The 18,766-nt window shown below is 43.7% G+C and overlaps 1 protein-coding gene and 1 non-coding gene across 3 annotated transcripts; both read right to left on the reverse strand.

Moving 5' to 3' along the window:
• Nucleotides 1–895: 895 nt before the first annotated feature.
• ERCC6L (ERCC excision repair 6 like, spindle assembly checkpoint helicase) lies at nt 896–18,432 on the reverse strand. 2 transcript variants are annotated; one of them, XM_066250089.1, is made up of 2 exons: nt 18,344–18,432; nt 896–5,186 (listed from the first exon to the last, which is right to left on the reverse strand). In XM_066250089.1, exons 1-2 carry the CDS (start codon nt 18,409–18,411, stop codon nt 1,103–1,105), a joined length of 4,152 nt encoding a protein of 1,383 aa, XP_066106186.1. In that variant the 5' UTR covers nt 18,412–18,432; the 3' UTR covers nt 896–1,102. The 2 variants fall into 2 exon arrangements, with proteins under 2 accessions (XP_066106186.1, XP_066106187.1); XM_066250090.1 differs by lacking the exon at nt 18,344–18,432 and adding an exon at nt 17,815–17,890.
• LOC136318039 (small nucleolar RNA SNORA48) lies at nt 6,499–6,642 on the reverse strand. Its single transcript, XR_010728006.1, has one exon. It is a non-coding gene; the product is annotated as a small nucleolar RNA SNORA48 (small nucleolar RNA).
• Nucleotides 18,433–18,766: the final 334 nt, after the last annotated feature.

Raw genomic sequence — 18,766 nt, forward strand, 5'->3', positions numbered from 1 at the left:
TGAGTGCAGGCTCACCCGCTTGATCCCAAAGGTTTAAGTCCAAGGGCATGGCTTGCTTGAGCAAGGGGTCACTAGCTTGGCTGGAACCCCTGGTTAAGGCACATATGAGAAGCAATCAATGAACAACTGAAGTGTTGTACCTACAAGCTAACATTTCTCATCTCTCTTCCTTCCTATTTGTCTCTCTCACTGAAAAAAATAAAAGCTCATATATTATAGTGGCTATAATATACAGTACATGACATGGTTTCTCACTAGGTAGCACACAGCAGTTAAATATCCATCTCACCCCTTACTGTGTGATCTTGGGCAGGTCACAACCTTGCTGAGTCTTAGTTTTCCTCAACTAAACAATGGAAATGCCACCCTCAACCTCAAAATTTATGGTAAGGATTAAACAAGAAACCTATGAAGACCATCCAATACACTATAGGTACTTGATAAATGCTAGTTCTGCTGCTCCAGTGACCAAGTTCAGAGTATGCTATACTGCACTTTGTTTCTGAGCAGGAACTAAACTCCCTTTCAGTCTATGACTCAAAGATACAATGTGCTCGCGTATGTCGGAACACGGTGGTGAGCAGAGAATGGCTAAGTGGTCAGAAAAGTGATTCCAGAGTAGGGTACCAGTGATAACAAAGCCTAGCACCCAACCTTCTGCTATGAGAGCATAAAACAGCAGGTCTTAGATTTACTACAAGAGTAATGGCAACCTCCTGCCTGAATTAAAGAATTTCTTTCTATACACATTTGCCAACATCATCCTAGTGAAAGTGAATGAAATACACTTGAGAAAATAACTTTAATAATCTTATCTGAACTGTGATATACAAAAGTGATCATTTTCAGAATAAGTTCACAAAAATTTTCCTAGAATACAGTTCTGTTAAGTTTCTTGAATACACTCAAAATACCAGAAAATATGTACTGGGGAGGCAGGTGCAGGGAATAAAGGCATAATTTACAAAAACGTTAGAATCCAAAACTTGCCTTTTGAGATCACTCTCACCTTAAGCCTGAATGCTTCATGATCACAAAGATCCAACTATAACACATGACCTCATACTGTTTTGCTTTAAAATACAATAAACAGGTTATATTCTCAAGTTGTATTAAGTTGCTTATACAAATTTAAAGTCATAAGCATGACTTCAGGATCCTCACTTTTTATGTCAAGTGCTTTAACGAAGCAGTCTAAGGCCTCCTGTATTTTTCCACACTCTTTCAATGCCTTCCCACGCATTACAAGAGTCTCATAGTCATTAACAGCCTCCACTGTGTTATTCTGAAGAGAATCAACCGACTGTCCACCAGACAAAGGCCCAGGGTCACCAGGAGAGGGATCCTGAGCTAAAGCACCAGGCTTAGGTGTAGTTAACCAGCTGGACTTATTTTCTGAAGATAGGGTTTCTCCGGAAGGTTCCTCTTCTGTACACTCTGAGGCTTCACCACTGCACCCCGCGGCTCCTTCCTCCAGATGATCTCCGGAAGGTTCCTCTTCTGTACACTCTGAGGCTTCACCACTGCACCCCGCGGCTCCTTCCTCCAGATGATCTCCGGAAGGTTCCTCTTCTGTACACTCTGAGGCTTCACCACTGCACCCCGCGGCTCCTTCCTCCAGATGATCTCCGGAAGGTTCCTCTTCTGTACACTCTGAGGCTTCACCACTGCACCCCGCGGCTCCTTCCTCCAGATGATCTCCAGAAGGTTCCTCTTCTGTACACTCTGAGGCTTCACCACTGCACCCCGCGGCTCCTTCCTCCAGATGATCTCCGGAAGGTTCCTCTTCTGTACACTCTGAGGCTTCACCACTGCACCCCGCGGCTCCTTCCTCCAGATGATCTCCGGAAGGTTCCTCTTCTGTGCACTCTGAGGCTTCACCACTGCACCCCGCGGCTCCTTCCTCCAGATGATCTTCAGCTACCTTTGCTTCACTGCTGTTTTCAAGTCTTTCTTCCATATCTTCCACATGGTCTAACACCACATTAATAAGAGACTTCCTAGAAGCCAGGGATCTTCTAGAGCTTACAGATTTATTTATACTATCAGGTATTTTAAATGAAAAGGACCTTCCACATGGACTGGTATCATTTTTAGGAGTGGAAGCATCAAATTGTTTTACAGATAACTGAAAGGCAGATGTGTTGAATGGATCTGTGATTGGAGTATCATTAAAAGTATCCTGTTCATCTTCACCATCTGAAACGATCCTTCTAGTTTTAGTTCTGCCTCTCACATTAACTACTTCTGAATCTTCATCTTTCTCAGAAAGATCCATACTGAGACCAGCTTTGCTATGTACCAACTGTGCTCTAGAATTAGCTGCAGAGCCACACAAGCTATTTTCTTTCTCAATATGCTTCAAAGACTGACTGGAAAGATTTTGTCCATTGTCTGCAGAGTCTTCTAAGAAAAGATTGAAATCACACACATACTGTGGTAAAGATGCTAAAGGTTCCTCTTCCAAGGTGGCCTCTTTTGCTTGAGAATCTTGCAGTGCACTGTGGGATGCCAATGAGTCATCAGCAGCTATTTCAATAACAGATGCATTTAATTCTGTATTTTGAGTTTCATTTGTTATGGGGTTAGTGAGCCAAGGATTACACTGATGTAAAATCTCATCATTCATTAGTTCATCTAGATTTGGCCCAGAATCAGCTCTAACCGATTTGCTAAGTAAGTCAGTAAAACTTCCCAGAGGGTTCTCTTGCAGCACCTCTGTAGTAGGCCCCTCTTGTGATGCCTCTTTTTGTAGAGCCATTCCCAATGAAGAGTCGGTCCCAATTTCTTGTGCACTTCCACACCCCTTGGGTAAAGTAGCTAGAAATTCAGCATCAAATATGCTTTCACGTGGGTGCCTACCATCTTGTACAATGGTAACATTCATCTTTATTCTGGAAAGACAGTGTTTCTCACTCTCTTCGGGAAGATCATCAATGATTACACTTGCCATTTGAGAACTGATTTCTTCTTCCTGGGTACGAGAAGTAGTCAAAATACGTGAAGGCTGAGGCTGTGGTTTATTCACTTCAGGACATTTCTCCTTTCTTTGAGAAAGAAATATAGTTTCTCTCAGCCAGATACCCTCATTTCTTTGTCTTTCCATGAAGAGCTCTGTATTTTGAGACTCAAATTCAACAAGGAATTGAGCTTTCTGAACCCTTTCTTGAATATAGGGAGAATCGTCTATCATATCAAGTTCTTCTTTAACAGACAGATCATGTGTGTACATCAAATCATGGTCTGAGATTCCAGCTATCCCCAAAGAGTGCAGATAGGCAATATGTTCATCTAGTTCCTTATTAGATCTTCTCTGAGCAGCATGCAAAGACTGAAGTTGCAGCTGGGTTGCAGAGTTCTGAAAATCCTCAATTGTGAAGAGCTCTCTTAATTCTTGTTTACTAAAATATCGGAAAGGGTTCTTCTTATCACCAGTAGTTTGTCTTACTAGTGAGTCCTTGAAAACCTGTCTTCTGTATATTTTCTCCTCTACAGTTCCACAAGTGATTAACCTATAAACCACAACATTTTCTTTTTGTCCAATTCGGTGAGCTCTATCTACAGCTTGAGCATCAGTTGCAGGATTCCAGCTAGGGTCAAAAATGACCACTCTAGTTGCTGCAGTTAATGTTAAGCCAACACCACCTACTTGAGTAGTAAGCAGAAAAACAGAGTAATCTTTATTTTGCTGGAATAAGTTAATTCTTCTTTCTCGTTCTGCAAGATGAGTAATTGTTCCATCAATTCGCAATACCTTAAAGTGCCTATTCTTTAGGAGGCGTTCAACAATGTTTAGAATTTGTCTTGACTGGGAAAAGACCAGAGTCTGATGACCTTCATCTCGCAATTTCTTAAGTAGAGCCATTAGAAATATCATTTTTCCAGATTCTTTCATCAGTGTATCATCAGTTACTTGACCAATATGGTCCATGTCTGAAGAATCTTCCCCTTCATTTTCATCTTGAACAGCTCGCAGATTCAGCAAATGACAAGCTCGTGCAGAGAGCAGCCTAGGATGATCGCACAGCTTCTTTAAGACACCTAGCTCAGCCAAAGGTGAGCGTGTCTCCATTAACAACTCCTTGATATGATCTAGAGACACGAATTTTCTGTATATTTCTTCTTGACAAGGTACAAGACGTATCCAAATAATTAAATCATTTTTCCTGGAAAGGGAAGGCATTTCATAAATGGCATCAACATCTGGATTCTTTTCACAAAGTCTGACCTCTGAGTTGCTTGACTTTTTCTTCTGTATCTCTTCTTTAGTCCTCCGGAGAAAATAGGGTTTTATGATTGCCATTAAGTTTTCAGATATCTTAAATCCCAAGGCTTTTTCCCCTGGAGTAGCATCCTTCTCTCTTGCTCTGGTAATTGGATTTTCATACTCCATTTTAAAAGTTTTTAATGTTCCTAGCAAGGACCCTTGACAAGCAAAATCAAACAGGGACCAGAGTTCTTGTAAATTATTCTGGACTGGGGTTCCTGTGAGGAGGATGCGATTACTGGCAGGGATAGCACGAGCACATATTGCTGACTTAGTAGACGAAGATTTTATTTTATGTGCTTCATCAAGGATAACATAGTCCCACACAAATGCTTGGCCATTCAAGGTTGAAAGTTGCTGCCAATTATTGATTAACATTTGGTATGTAGTGATAATGACACCATTCCTTTGCTGAATCCTAGTGAGGTTTCTGGTACGTTGATCTTTACTAGGACCATGAAAGGTTCTGACTCTCATTCCTGGAGTCCAGTTGGCAAATTCTTTTACCCATGTGCTAATAAGACTGGTTGGCATGATCAGGAGCACATGATTCACAAATGAAGCATCAAACATACCAGAAAGGAAAGCAATGATTTGAACAGTCTTCCCTAATCCCATATCATCTGCCAAGATACCACCTTTTCTTCCATCTTTGTATAGGCTATATAGGAAAGCTACGCCTTCCTTCTGGTGCTCAAATAGTTGGTCGTGCAGTTCTCGATAAAGCAGCAAGCCAGAGTTGCATACATCTGTGAATTCATCATCTCCATGATCTGGCAACTCCTCCAAGGCTTCCTGTAGTTTTTGGATTCTGCTCATCACCTTTTCATTGGGAAAAATGTCCTTTGCCAAATTGAAAAGTTTAAGTGCTTCTTCTAGATCTCCATTCTTAGTTGCCTCTTTGGCCTCTTTCACGTATCTATTTAAAAAAAAATGGAAAAATAAGATCTCTCTATATTTATTAAGATCAGAAAGAAAGTAAACAGATTGAATATTCAGACTAAGAACACTTTAGAGTCCATTTTAGAATCCAAACTGTAGTTGGGATTTTAATATCCTCCATTGGCAGAAGAGCCCAGTTGCTAAGTCCACGAGCCTTAACCCCACTGAAGTGACCTGAATGAGAACTGAAGGCAAACATGAGGGTTCGGGACTTCTTTCCAAACAACACTGGAATAAGCGCTCGCTTGAAGCCCCAGAGTTTTGCACTCTAATGCGATGATAACTTTGGGCTGGAAGATTGGGAGCTTAAAATATGAAAGGTTTATATCTACTGTAAAAAAAGTTAATATTTTTCTTGGAGAAGTCTTCATTTTTAGATAGAATGTATCTCAGAGGACTAGTCAGGATGTTCGCCACCAAATGCTTTCCAAAATAATGAAACTTTTTTCCTGCTGATGACATTGGCTGGTATGATCTATCTGGATGCCAAAGCACATGTACTGTGCCAGAAAAAAAGGATAATTTTTATTTTGGCATAATTATTAATTATCTGAGTGTTTTTCCCCCAGAGTAATTAGCCAGCAGGTTCAGCTGCTTTCTGAGGGCGTGTTAACATGAGAGGATGCTGTCTTCCTGTTTATTCTGGCCACAGTTATAAAAGAGGGGGCCAAATTCCTGCCTGTCTTTCCCCACTTGGAAACAGGCCTTTCTCTTCCTGCCTGCTTGTATTCTCTTTGTGACAGAGTATAATGAAGCTGCAAGAGCACTCAGAACCTTGGATATCTCCACGGCCATATAGTTTGGTCCAGATAGTTCTTTTCTGTGGAATCTAAAGCAGGGGACCCCAAACTTTTTACACAGGGGGCCAGTTCACTGTCCCTCAGACAGTTGGAGGGCTGGACTAAAAAAAACCTATGAACAAATCCCTATGCACACTGCACACATCTTATTTTAAAGTAAAAAAACAAAATGGGAACAAACACAATATTTAAAATAAAGAACAAGTAAATTTAAATCAACAAACTGACCAGTATTTCAATGGGAATTATGCTCCTCTCACTGACCACCAATGAAAGAGGTGCCCCTTCCAGAAGTGCGGCGGGGGCCGGATAAATGGCCTCAGGGGGCCGTAGTTTGGGGACCCCTGATCTAAAGCAAGTAACACAGATAATAAATACTGCAGAAAGCCTTGCATTGTTTTAAGTGATTGGTTTTACAGGGAAATGGCGTTAAACCCCAAACCAAACTTTAGAGCCTTAGGGCTACTTTTCTTTTCTTTTCTTTTCTTTTTATGTGCCCTAGGCATGAAACAGCTCTGGCCACCAATACAGGCAACAAGCTAGGATGAACTAGGGCTGAACACCTGCTTTGCCCCTGACTGATATAAGAACAGCACCACCAATCAGGTGCCTCCTTGCCCATTGCCAGGGGCTTACTTTTCTTTTTTTAAAGATTTTATTTATTAAAGAGTAGAGAGAGAGAGAAGGGGGAGGAGAAGGAAGCATCAACTCCCATATGTGCCTTGACCAGGCAATCCCAAGGTTTTGAACTAGTGATTTTAAGGTGGGGTTAAGGCTCCTGAACTTAGCAACTGGGCTGTTCTGCCAATGAAGGTAGCTTTGCAGGTATAGGATTTGTAGCCCATGCTTAATGATTGTGTCTTCTTCCTCCAGGAGTTATTTGTATATAATCTTTCTATATATTCTTTTAAATGATCCTTTAAGGGAAACATGTTCTAGGCATGTGATTTTAGGTACAGTCATTAAAATGTGAAGATTTTTGTTTTGTCCCTTGATATGCCATTAAAATCTCTCTACAGTTTTCCACCTAAATAGTTCTTTAACATGCTAGAGCTTCACATATAAACAACTTTGAAAAATTATTAAATTGGTAAATGAAAATAAAAACTAACATTCTCCCCATATTTTAGCACTGCTTTTCTCCTTGTTCTCTTGCTTGAGAGGAAATTCTTTCTCCTAACTGGCTCCTAAGCAGGCCTGGCTTCTCCCCAGCCATGCCCAAGGAGAATAGGGGAGCAATTTTGGGAAAAAATATGAGTCCACAATGTGTTAGCCAAGTTCTTTGTCATTAGGGATCCTGTGTGTTACAGATGGACACCTGATTGCATTAGTAGTAAAAATGACATGTTTTTTCCAAGCCTTGGAAAATGGATGCTTCTCATCTCTCTCCCTTCCTGTCTGTCTGTCCCTATCTGTCCGTCTCTCTGTCTCTCTGTCAAAAAAAAAATCCCTTCTGCTTCAGTTATACAAGTTTGGAAAACATACCATGACTTAGGTGGTAGTTAAAATAATAATTCATTAAATTGAATATTTTTATGTTTTATACATTTCCTATATATGTGTTATATTTCAGAAAAAGTTTTAAAGAATATTACTTGCCCACCCTAGTGGCCAGGGGATAAGCTCTATAACCAGAAGAAGGTGGATTTCACATCTTGTTGAGTGGACAAAACCCCCCAACACACACACACACACACACACACACACACACACACGAAAAAAAATAATAACAACCATAATCCCATACCTAGAAAATGCCTGAAGTATGGGTGCTTATGTTGTTCCAGGAAAGAAGAGTCTAGATGCTCAATTCTATTCCACTGAACTCCATGTCCACATTTATAAAATACCACACTGTCTTGACTATAATAGCTCTATAGTAAGTTTTAAAACAAGGAACTGCAAGTCCTCCAACATTATTCTTTTTCAAGATTATGTTGGATATTCTGGGATAGCCTCTGCATTTCCAAAAAGGCTTTTATAATACTTGTAAATTTCTGAAAAATTAAAAAAAAAACAGCTGGGATTTTGTCAGCTATCACATCAGATCTGTGTATTACTTTGGGGAGTGTTGCCATTTCAGCAATACTGTCATTCAATCCACGAACATTTGTTAAGGTCTTCCTGAACCTCATTAAACAATGTTTCGTCATTTTCAGTGTATAAGTCTTGTACTTCCACGGATAAATTTATTTCTAAACATTGTATTCTTTTTGGTAATATTGTAAATGAATTGTTTTCTTAATTTCATTCACTGCTATGTAAAGAAATACAACTGAATTTTGAATACTGATCTTGTGTCCTGAAACTTTGCTGAACTTTTTTATTAGCTCTTATAGTTTTTTGTGGACTTGCAGGCCTTTTTTATATAAAAGATAATTCCATCTGCAAATACAGATATTTTTACTTCTTTCTTTCCTATCTACATGTCTTTTCTTTCCTTACCTATTGCCTCTATTACAATGTTGAATTATAATAAATTATAATGTTGAATAAAAATACCAAAAGCAGACATCCTTGTCTTGCTTCTGACATAAGAGAGGGAAATTTTCAGTCTTTCACCACTAAGTATAGTGTTACCTTGGGTTTTTGTAGATACCTTTGATCAGGATGAGGAAATAATCTTGTATTTCTAGCTTGTTGACTGTTTTTTTATCATTAAAGGGTGCTAGATTTTGTTAAAAAAAAATTTCTGCACGTAACGCATGAATTTTATCCTTTGGTTTTGGACAAGTTAAGTTGGATATGTCTATTATCAAGCAGAGATGTCAATGAGCAGTTGCATACACGAGTCTGAAGTTTAGAAGAGGTCAGGACTAAAAACAAAAATGTGAATAATCTCAGCATAAACGTGGGAATTAAAGTCAAGAACCTACATAAGATCAACGAAGGGGTATAATTTTAAAAAATGGCAGTCCAATACCCCAACATTAAGAACATTTACAGAAGAATTACAACTAATGAATACAGAAAGAATGGTGAAATTAGAAAATTATCACTTTGTAATCTCTAAAACAAAATAACAGATTTGAGCAATGATTATCAATGGATGAAAGAAAGGTTGATGGGAAACCAAATATTCACAAGATGCTAAAGTATCCCCAAGATATTATTTATCCATTATAAGGGAGGAAATGCAACTCTGCAAAGAAATGATCAGCTTGTGACCACCTCAACCCCAACACGCAAATCAGATATTACATGTGTCCTGATAATGATGTAAAATAATATTAAGTACATGGCCTCACCTACAAAGTAGTCATGCCAAAAATACTGAACCTTAATCTATTTTTGCTCTAGAACGGTTTCCTTTTAATTTTGTAATCGAGGTATAATTGACCTATAACATTTTATTAGCCTCAGGTGTACAACATAATGATTCGATATTTGTTTTGTTTTGTTTTTTGTTTGTTTTTTTCTGAAGCTGGAAATGGGGAGAGACAGTCAGACTCCCACATGCGCCCGACCGGGATCCACCCGGCACGCCCACCAGGGGCAACGCTCTGCCCACCAGGGGGCGATGCTCTGCCCCTCCGGGGCGTCGCTCTGCCGCGACCAGAGGCACTCCAGCGCCTGGGGCAGAGGCCAAGGAGCCATCCCCAGCGCCCAGGCCATCTTTGCTCCAATGGAGCCCTGGCTGCGGGAGGGGAAGAGAGAGACAGAGAGGGGGTGGAGAAGCAAATGGGCGCTTCTCCTATGTGCCCTGGCCGGGAATCGAACCCGGGTCCCCCGCACGCCAGGCCGATGCTCTACCACTGAGCCAACCAGCCAGGGCCATGATTCAATATTTGTATGTTTTGCAAAATGATCACCATACTAAGTCTAGTGAACATCAGTCACCATACATAGTTAGAAAAATATGGCCCTGGCCGGTTGGCTCAGCGGCGGCCTGGCGTGTGGGGGACCCGGGTTCGATTGCCGGCCAGGGCACATAGGAGAAGCACCCATTTGCTTCTCCACCCCCCCTCCTTCCTCTCTGTCTCTCTCTTCCCCTCCAGCAGCCAAGGCTCCATTGGAGCAAAGATGGCCCGGGCGCTGGGGATGGCTCCTTGGCCTCTGCCCCAGGCGCTGGAGTGGCTCTGGTCGCGGCAGAGCGACGCCCCGGAGGGGCAGAGCATCGCCCCCTGGTGGGCAGAGCCTTGCCCCTGGTGGGCGTGCCGGGTGGATCCCGGTCCGGCGCATGCGGGAGTCTGTCTGACTGTCTCTCCCCGTTTCCAGCTTCGGGGGGGGGGGGAAGATTTACTCTTAGCAATTTTCAATTATGCAGTAGTCATCATACTATACATTACACCCCTACCTCTGGCAACTACCAATGTGTTCTCTATATCTAAGAGCTTGGCGACTTTTGTTTTTTGGGGTTTTTTTTTATGGTTTTTGTTTTTTAGAGTCCATATTGAAAATGAGATCATAAGTATTTGTCTTTCTCTGTCTGATTTATTTCACTTAGCGTAATGCCTTCAAGGTCCATCCATGTTGTCAAAAATGGCAGGATTTCCTTCTTTTTATAGCTGAATAAAATTCCAGTTTGGTATATATGCCACATTTTCCTTATCTACTCACTTATCAAACCTTTACATTTAAATTACAGGATATAGGAGACAAGCTAATGACACTACAAGGAAGCCATTAGACTAATCTAAATCGCTGGTACAGAAATGAAAGCACGGAGTGGGGAGGGACTGGTCAAGATTAAGAGGCTTAAGAAATATAACTACGAGGTTGCCAGCTTGAATGCGGACTCATCTGGTTTGAGCAAGGCTCACCAGCTTGAGCCCAAGGTCGCTGGCTTGAGCAAGGGGTCACTAGCTCAGCTGGAGCCCCCCAGTAAAGGCACATATGAGAAAGCAATCAATGAATAACTAAGGAGGCACAACAAAGAATTGATGCTTTGCAGCTCTCTCCCTTCCTGTCTGTTTGTCCCTATCTGTCCCTCTCTGTGTCTCTGTTTTTGTCACAAAAAAAGGAAAAGAAAAGAAATGTAACTAAATGGAGTATGTGGGCCTTCTCTGGATCCTGACTCAAACAAACCAATTATAAAAAGACTTAAAACCATTTCAAAAATTCAAATATAGACTATATATTAGCTGACATCAAAGAATTGGTTTATTTTGTTAGATGTGATATGGTATGATGTTTTGTAAGGATATGTGCTTTTTTAGAGATGCATACTAAAGTATTTAAAAATGAAATGCCATGATGTCTGGGAATTTACCTTAAAGTATGTTAGAAAAAAATGCAATTGAGGAGACAAGGAAATCAGCAACATCTGAGAAGCAGTAACCAGGGAGGTAGGAAGAAAATCAGAGGAATGAGGGGTCCTGGAAGCCAAATGAATCAAGTGTTTTATGGAGATGTGATCAGCTCTGTCGAATACTGCTGGTAGGTCAAGGAAGAGGAGGATTACAAATTGACCATAAAATTTAGTTATGTGAAAGTCATTGGTGACCTTGACAAAGCAGTTTGAATAGAGTAATAGGAGGAAGTGGGTGACACAGAATAGAGAAAGAGAGCAGATGGATGACAGGAAGATAGAGTACAAGCAAGTGGGTGGAAAAAGTGAAGGTGACACAGTGAGTGAGAGAGAAAAGGTGGGCAAGATAGGAAAGAGGGTGACAGAGATAAACAGAGGATGACTAACTCTGCCAGTCATCACTGTTGCCTCTCAATTCCAAATTCACTCCTCAGTATCTGTTCTGTGATGATGGCCAGAATTCATTCAAGCATCTCTCATTTATAACAAGTGCAATGTTAAGTTTTCTCAGTAGAGGGCGCCTGAGGGACACTGCAGGAGGAAGGGGCGCTCCAAAAGCTGCCAGCTGCTACAGCACAGTGGATCAGCCACACACCAAAAACATACAGTACCTCAATGACCCTGCAGCGCCCACCTGGCCTATAGATGACTTTCTTGCAGCCCTCTCTACATGGAAACCAGTTCTCCCACAGCTCGCCTATGCCTTGGGCTCTACTCCTTTTGTTTGCTTAAGTCATGGGTTGCTGATAGCCTGCTACCAACTGGCACTCCAGAAGGTTGCTTCCTGTCGGCCTAGGGAATGCAGACCAGCTCTGAGCCTGGGCAAGCCAGCCTACTTCTTCTCTGCTACCTAGTGGGTGGAACTATACCTTCTCCTAGGAAGTCTGAGCCTCAGACTTGGGGAGAAGGCCCCCTTCCAAGTTTGTCCTTTCTTGGATACTCTCCCTTAGCCCTAGGGCATCATAATGCAGTTTCCTTATTTTTTATAGCCACTCATTAGTTTAATAATTCTTTATATTAAAGTTCATGTTTTAATATACTGTATGACTTCTACTTTCTTTTTTTTTTAAGTGAGAGGAGGGGAGTTACAGACTTCCACATGTGTCCCGACCAGGATCCACCTGGCAACCCCCATCTGGGGCCAATGCTTGAATCAACCAAGCCATCCTCAGTGCCCAGGGCAGATACTTGAACCAACTGAGCCACTGGCTGCCAGAGGGGAAAAGAGTGAGAAGGAGGAGAAGGAAGGGGAAAGAAACAGATAGATGGTCATTTATTGTGTGTGCGCTGCCTGGGGATTGAACCTGGGACATCCGCATGCTGGGCCAACACTCTATCCACTGAGCAAACTGGCCAGGGCCTGGCTTCTACTTTCTGATTGGACCCAGAAAGATACAGTGACAGAGAAAAAGTAAGTGATGGAATGAGAGAGTGGGTGACAGAGTGTAACTGAGAGGGAAAGGATGGGTAAAAGAAAAAATGGGCCATGGAGAAATAGAGGTAGACAGTATGTAGGTGACAGAGTTTATGGGTGACAGAGAAATGAGAAAAGAGGCAACAAAGGTACAGATTGAGAAAGATGGCAGAGAGAAATAGGTGGGTTGATAGAGTTGAGTGGGTGAGAGAATGGATGATGGTATGAACAGGTGGATGACAGAGAGAGAGAGAAGTGGGCAACAGAGAGAAGGGGGTGTTGGATGATAGAAGGAAAATGAGAGACAGCATGATAGAGAATATCAGTGCCAGAGAGGAAAAGTGGGTGACAGAGGTAGGTGACACAGAGGGAAAGATAATGCAACACAGAAAGAGACAGAAGCGGGGAGAAGGAGAATGCCAGAGCAAGAGAAACAGGGCACAGTGGGGGGGGCAACAGAGAATGGAAGCATGTGGGAGACACAGAGAGCACAAATGGCTGGTGGGTGTCAGAGTGAGAGGGTGGATAAGAGAGGAGCGGGTGAGCTGGCATCACCCAGGGAGAGCAGAACTGACACAAGTGTGTAATAGTTATATATGTGATGGAAGATGAAGGTGTTTGAAAAAGAAAAGTGTGCAGTTGTGTGACAGCAAGTTTCAAAATTTTCTTTCATCTCTTAGGCAGGAGAGGTGGAGAGGAAGAGAGACAGGGAAGGAGAGGGACAGAAAAAGGAAGGAGGGAGGGAAAAACAGAGACAGAGAAATCGTGTGAGAGTAGAACTGTGCCAAGGAGCAGAATTATGAGCAACAGAGAAGGTAGAGAAGATGACTCTTTTTGTGTAAGGGGGTTTTGGAGGGGATGTAGAAGAGAACGGGAGAGACTGGGAAAGATTAGCAGGAGTAAAAGAGGAATTATGAGAGTTGAGGGTCATGAGAGATGGGATGTCATGAGAGACAGGGAAACTGTGAAAGGTACAGAATGTGACAGAAGATGACTGTGAAGTAAGGGGGTGACTGTTGAGGGGAGTGGAGGAGAGACAATGTGAGGATGTCGTGAAGTACCCTGGAGTGAAACACAGGTGGCAGCAAGAGACAGTGTCAAGGAACCAGCGCACAGTGCCAAGCTGAGAGGCCCCCTTGCTTGTGCACAGAAAGGAAGTAAGGGGACTAAAGCCTTAATTAAGCCTTATCACCACTTTCCAGATGAGGAAATCAAGGGCCAGAAAGGTCAAGTCACTTGGTTAACGTTGCAAATGACAAGAGCCATAATGTGAAACCCCAATGGCGCAACTCTAAAGCCAGCACTCCATCACATCACATTGCTCCCGCTGTTTTCCCCAAATCTTCCTTAAGTCATTAACTTATTCCCAAAATGTGCTTTTACTCCTCTATAAGGAGTAAATTCCACTATAAGGCTTTTTTTTTTTTTTTCATTTTTCTGAAGCTGGAAACAGGGAGAGACAGTCAGACAGACTCCCGCATGCGCCCGACCGGGATCCACCCCGCACGCCCACCAGGGGCGACGCTCTGCCCACCAGGGGGCGATGCTCTGCCCATCCTGGGCGTCGCCATGTTGCGGCCAGAGCCACTCTAGCGCCTGGGGCAGAGGCCACAGAGCCATCCCCAGCGCCCGGGCCATCTTTGCTCCAATGGAGCCTTGGCTGCGGAAGGGGAAGAGAGAGACAGAGAGGAAAGTGCAGCGGAGGGGTGGAGAAGCAAATGGGCGCTTCTCCTGTGTGCCCTGGCCGGAATTGAACCTGGGTCCTCTGCACGCTAGGCCGACACTCTACCACTGAGCCAACCGGCCAGGGTCCACTATAAGGCTTTTAACAGCCTTGAAACTTTTTTTTTTTGAAAAGGGAAATAGAACTGTTCACTGCCCCAATTTATTTCTCTGTACTACATCAAAACTTAAAACTTCTGAAAATAAAACAAACCCTCAGGCATAGACATAATGATTACCAGAGGGAACAGGGTGGGGGGGAGACAGAAGAGAGCAAATGGCAGCTAGAAGGAGACCTGGGGTGATGAACACACAGTACAATATCCAGATAATGCACTATAGAATTATACATCTGAAATCTATATAATTTCTTTCACCAATGTCACCTTAATGAATTCAATAAAAAAGTAAAGTATAATTAAAAAGTAAAACTACAAAAATAAAACTTCTGTGCATCAAAAGACACAATTAACAGAGTGAAAAGGCAACCTATAAAATGGAAGATCTGGCCCTGGCCGGCTGGCTCAGCGGTAGAGCGTTGGCCTGGTGTGCGGGGGACCCGGGTTCGATTCCCGGCCAGGGCACATGGGAGAGGCGCCCATTTACTTCTCCACCCCCCCCTTCCTCTCTGTCTCTCTCTTCCCCTCCCGCAGCCAAGGCTCCATTGGAGCAAAGATGGCCCGGGCGCTGGGGATGGCTCCTTGGCCTCTGCCCCCGGCGCTAGAGTGGCTCTGGTCGCGGCAGAGCACCGCCCCCTGGTGGGCAGAGCATCGTGCCGGGTGGATCCCGGTCGGGCGCATGCGGGAGTTTGTCTGACTATCTCTCCCCGTTTCCAGCTTCAGAAAAAATACAAAAAAAATTTTTTTTAAATAAATAAATAAAATGGAAGATCTGCAAATCATGATCAGATAAGGGGTTAATATCCAGAACATATAAAGAACTACAATTCAAGAACAAATTACTCAACTAAAAAAGGACTTGAAAGGCCCTGGCTGGTTGGCTCAGTGGCAGAGGGTCGGCCTGGCGTGCAGAAGTCCCGGGTTCGATTCCCGGCCAGGGCACACAGGAGAGGCGCCCATCTGGTTCTCCACCCCTCCCCCCCTCCTTCCTCTCTGTCTTTCTCTTCCCCTCCCGCAGCCGAGGCTCCATTGGAGCAAAAGAAGGCCCGGGCGCTGGGGATGGCCCCTTGGCCTCTGCCCCAGGCGCTGGAGTGGCTCTGGTCGCGACAGAGCGACGCCCCGGAGGGGCAGAGCGTCGCCCCTGGTGGGCGTGCCAGGTGGATCCCGGTCGGTGCATGCGGGAGTCTGTCTGACTGTCTCTCCCCATTTCCAGCTTCAGAAAAATACCAAAAAAAAAAAAAAAAAAAAAAAAAAAAAAAAGGACTTGAAAAGACACTTCTCCAAAGACATGCAGATGGCCAATAGGTACACAAAAAGATTCTCAACATTAGTAACCATTAGAAAAATGTAAATCAAAACCCCAGTGGGATACCATTTCACTATCATTAGGATGGCTAGTGACAACAACAAAACAAAAAATAAGTGTTAGCTACAATGTGGACAAATTGGAACCCTTGTGCACTGTTGATGGGAATATACTCTAGAGCAGTGGTCCCCCACCTTTTTTGGGCCGCGGACCAGTTTAATGTCAGAAAATATTTTCATGGACTGGCCTTTAGGGTGGGACGGATAAATGTATCACATGACCGAGACAAGTGTCAAGAGTGAGTCTTAGACGGATGTAACAGGGAATCTGGTCATTTTTAAAAAACAAAACATCGTTCAGACTTAAATATAAATAAAATGGAAATAATGTAAGTTATTTATTCTTTCTCTGCAGACCAGTACCGGTCTGCGGCCTGGGGATTGGGGACCATAGAGGACAGTATGGCAATTCCCCAAGAAATTAAAAATAAAATTATCATGTGATCCAATGATCTCACTTCTGGACATATATCCAAAAGACTTGAAAGCAGGATCTTCAAGAGCTATATGCACACCCACATTGACAGCAGCACTGTCACAAAAGTCAAGAGATGGAAGCAATTCAAGTGTTCATCAGAGCATAAAGAAAATGTGGGCCCTGGTTGGTTGGCTCAGTGGTAGAGCATTGGCTTGGTGTGTGGATGTCCTGGGTTTGATTCCCAGTCAGGATCACAGGGGAAGCAATCATATACTTCTTCCCCCTTCCCCCTCTCCTCTCTCTGTTCCCCTGCTATAGCCATCACTTTGGTTCCAGCACATGAGCTCCAGGAGCTGAGGCTGGCTCCATACAACCTTCGCCTGAGGTGCTAAAAATAGCTGGGTTATAAGCATGGCCCCAAGTGGAGTTGCTGGGTAGATCCCAGTTGGGGCACATGTGGGAGTCTGTCTCTCTGTCGCCCCTCCTCTCACTTGGAAAAGAAGAAAAATAAAAATAAGAAAATGTGATAGATCCATAGAATGGAATATTGTTCCACCTTAAAAAGGAAGGAAATTCTGTCACATGACACAACATGGATGAACCTTGAGGACATTATACTGAGTGAAATAAGCCAGTCACAGAGGCAAATATTGTATGATTACTCTTATATGAGGTCCCTAAAGGAGTCAGATTCACAGACAGAAACTAGAATGGTGGTTGCCAGGGGCTAAGGAAGGGGGAATGAACAGCTATTGTTTAATAATTCATTGCAAGATGAAAAGAGGTAGGGAGATTGATTGTGGTGCTGGTTGAACAATGTTAATATATTTAATACCACTTAAGAATGGTTAGGGCCTGACCAGTGGTGGCGCAGTGGATAGAGCATCAGACTGGGACGTGGAGGACCCAGGTTTGAGACCCCGAGGTCGAGGCCACCAGCTTGAGTGCGGGCTCATCTGGTTTGAGCAAAGCTCACCAGCTTGAGCCCAAGGTCGCTGGCTCCAGCAAGGGGTTACTCAGTCTGCTGTAGCCACCCCCCTCCACCCCCATCAAGGCACATATGAGAAAGCAATCAACGAACAACTAAGGTGCCGCAAAGAAGAATTGATGCTTCTCATCTCTCTCCCTTCCTGTCTGTCCCTCTCTCTGTCACTGTGACTAAATAAATAAATAAAATTAAAAATCAATAAATTAAAAAAAAAGAATGGCTAAGTCCTGGCAGGGTAGCTCAGTTGGTTAGAGTGTCATTTCCATATACCAGGGTTGTAGGTTCAATGCCCAGGCAGGGCACATACAAGAATCAACAAAAAAATGCATAAATAGGTGGAACAACAAATCAATGTTTCTCCCTTTATTCCTTCTTCTGTCTAAAAATCAATCAATAAAACTTTTTTAAAGAATGGTTAAGATGGTCAATTTTATGTTGTGTGTATTTTATCACAATTAAAAATTTTTTAAATGCTTACTCCCACATCACCACGCCCTCTCCACCCTTAGCCATCAGGTGAATACTTACTCATTTTTCAACACAAATGAATATTCTTCTTGTGAGGCCTTCCTTTAGCTCACCGGCCCTCGTAGTTGGCCATTCCCTCCTTCAATGCCCACACTATGCCCTGCACATACGTCTTACAGCACCTATTAAACATTGGCTCACCTATCCCATGCCACTACTTGATTATAAGCAGATCGGGTGGGGAGGGGAGGGGCAATGTTTTACTCATCTCTGTGTGCCCTGGGCCTGCGACTTGGAAAGTGGCCTACAGGAAAGTCTCAAGAAAGGTTTGACTAATTGAAGTTCTGACTCTTAAGGATTTCATAAAGGATAGTTATTTGACCCAAAAAAGGAGGTGTGGAGGGGTGCTCCCCAGGCTTTAGAAATCTTGCAGTTCCGCGCCCTGCTCGGACAGTGCGGGGGATTGTCGCAAAAGGCTACGCCTCCGCAGCTTTAGGCCCCAGAGAGGGCCCCAAGACCTCCTCCTACCCCCACTCCCAGCCAGGGCCTGTGAGCTAGACGCCCCCCCTTCCCAGAGGCCCACACATACCTCAGGTAACGGGCAGCCTGCTCTGGGCTTAAAGCCCCGGGTTCCAGAAACCCTTGGGACGCCTCCATGTCCTTCACTACCGGTCTCAGGCTCAGCTAGCTTTTGAATTTTGCTCGCTCCCGCCCTGCGCATGCGCTCTGTGCATGCAGGAAGGTGGGGCGGGGGCTGGGAGGCAGCGCCAACCGTTGGCCTCCGGGTTGGCCAATCCCCATCACCCAGTTCCAGCATCACTCTCTGAGTTCTGCCCCAAAAGATCGCACGCCTGCGCCTAGCTGCGCTGCAGCAAAGAGACAGTAGGGTTCCGGCAGTGCAGAGTGGTCGTGTCCTCTTGTTTCTTCTAGCATTCTCAGTCCAATCCAAACAGTGCTGAGGCCAATCCGTGTATGTGGGTGTGCATATGTTATCCTAGTGAGTGGAGTAGAC

This window comes from Saccopteryx bilineata, chromosome X (assembly GCF_036850765.1).
Source record: "Saccopteryx bilineata isolate mSacBil1 chromosome X, mSacBil1_pri_phased_curated, whole genome shotgun sequence".
Lineage (NCBI taxonomy): Eukaryota > Metazoa > Chordata > Mammalia > Chiroptera > Emballonuridae > Saccopteryx > Saccopteryx bilineata.

Bases quoted from the DNA above. Each gene is read 5' to 3' on its own strand.
- ERCC6L (XM_066250089.1), bottom strand. From the start codon at position 18,411: ATGGAGGCGTCCCAAGGGTTTCTGGAACCCGGGGCTTTAAGCCCAGAG. The intron at 5,187-18,343 runs GTATGTGTGGGC...TTTTTTAAATAG, and splicing joins CAGGCTGCCCGTTACCTGAG to ATACGTGAAAGAGGCCAAAG.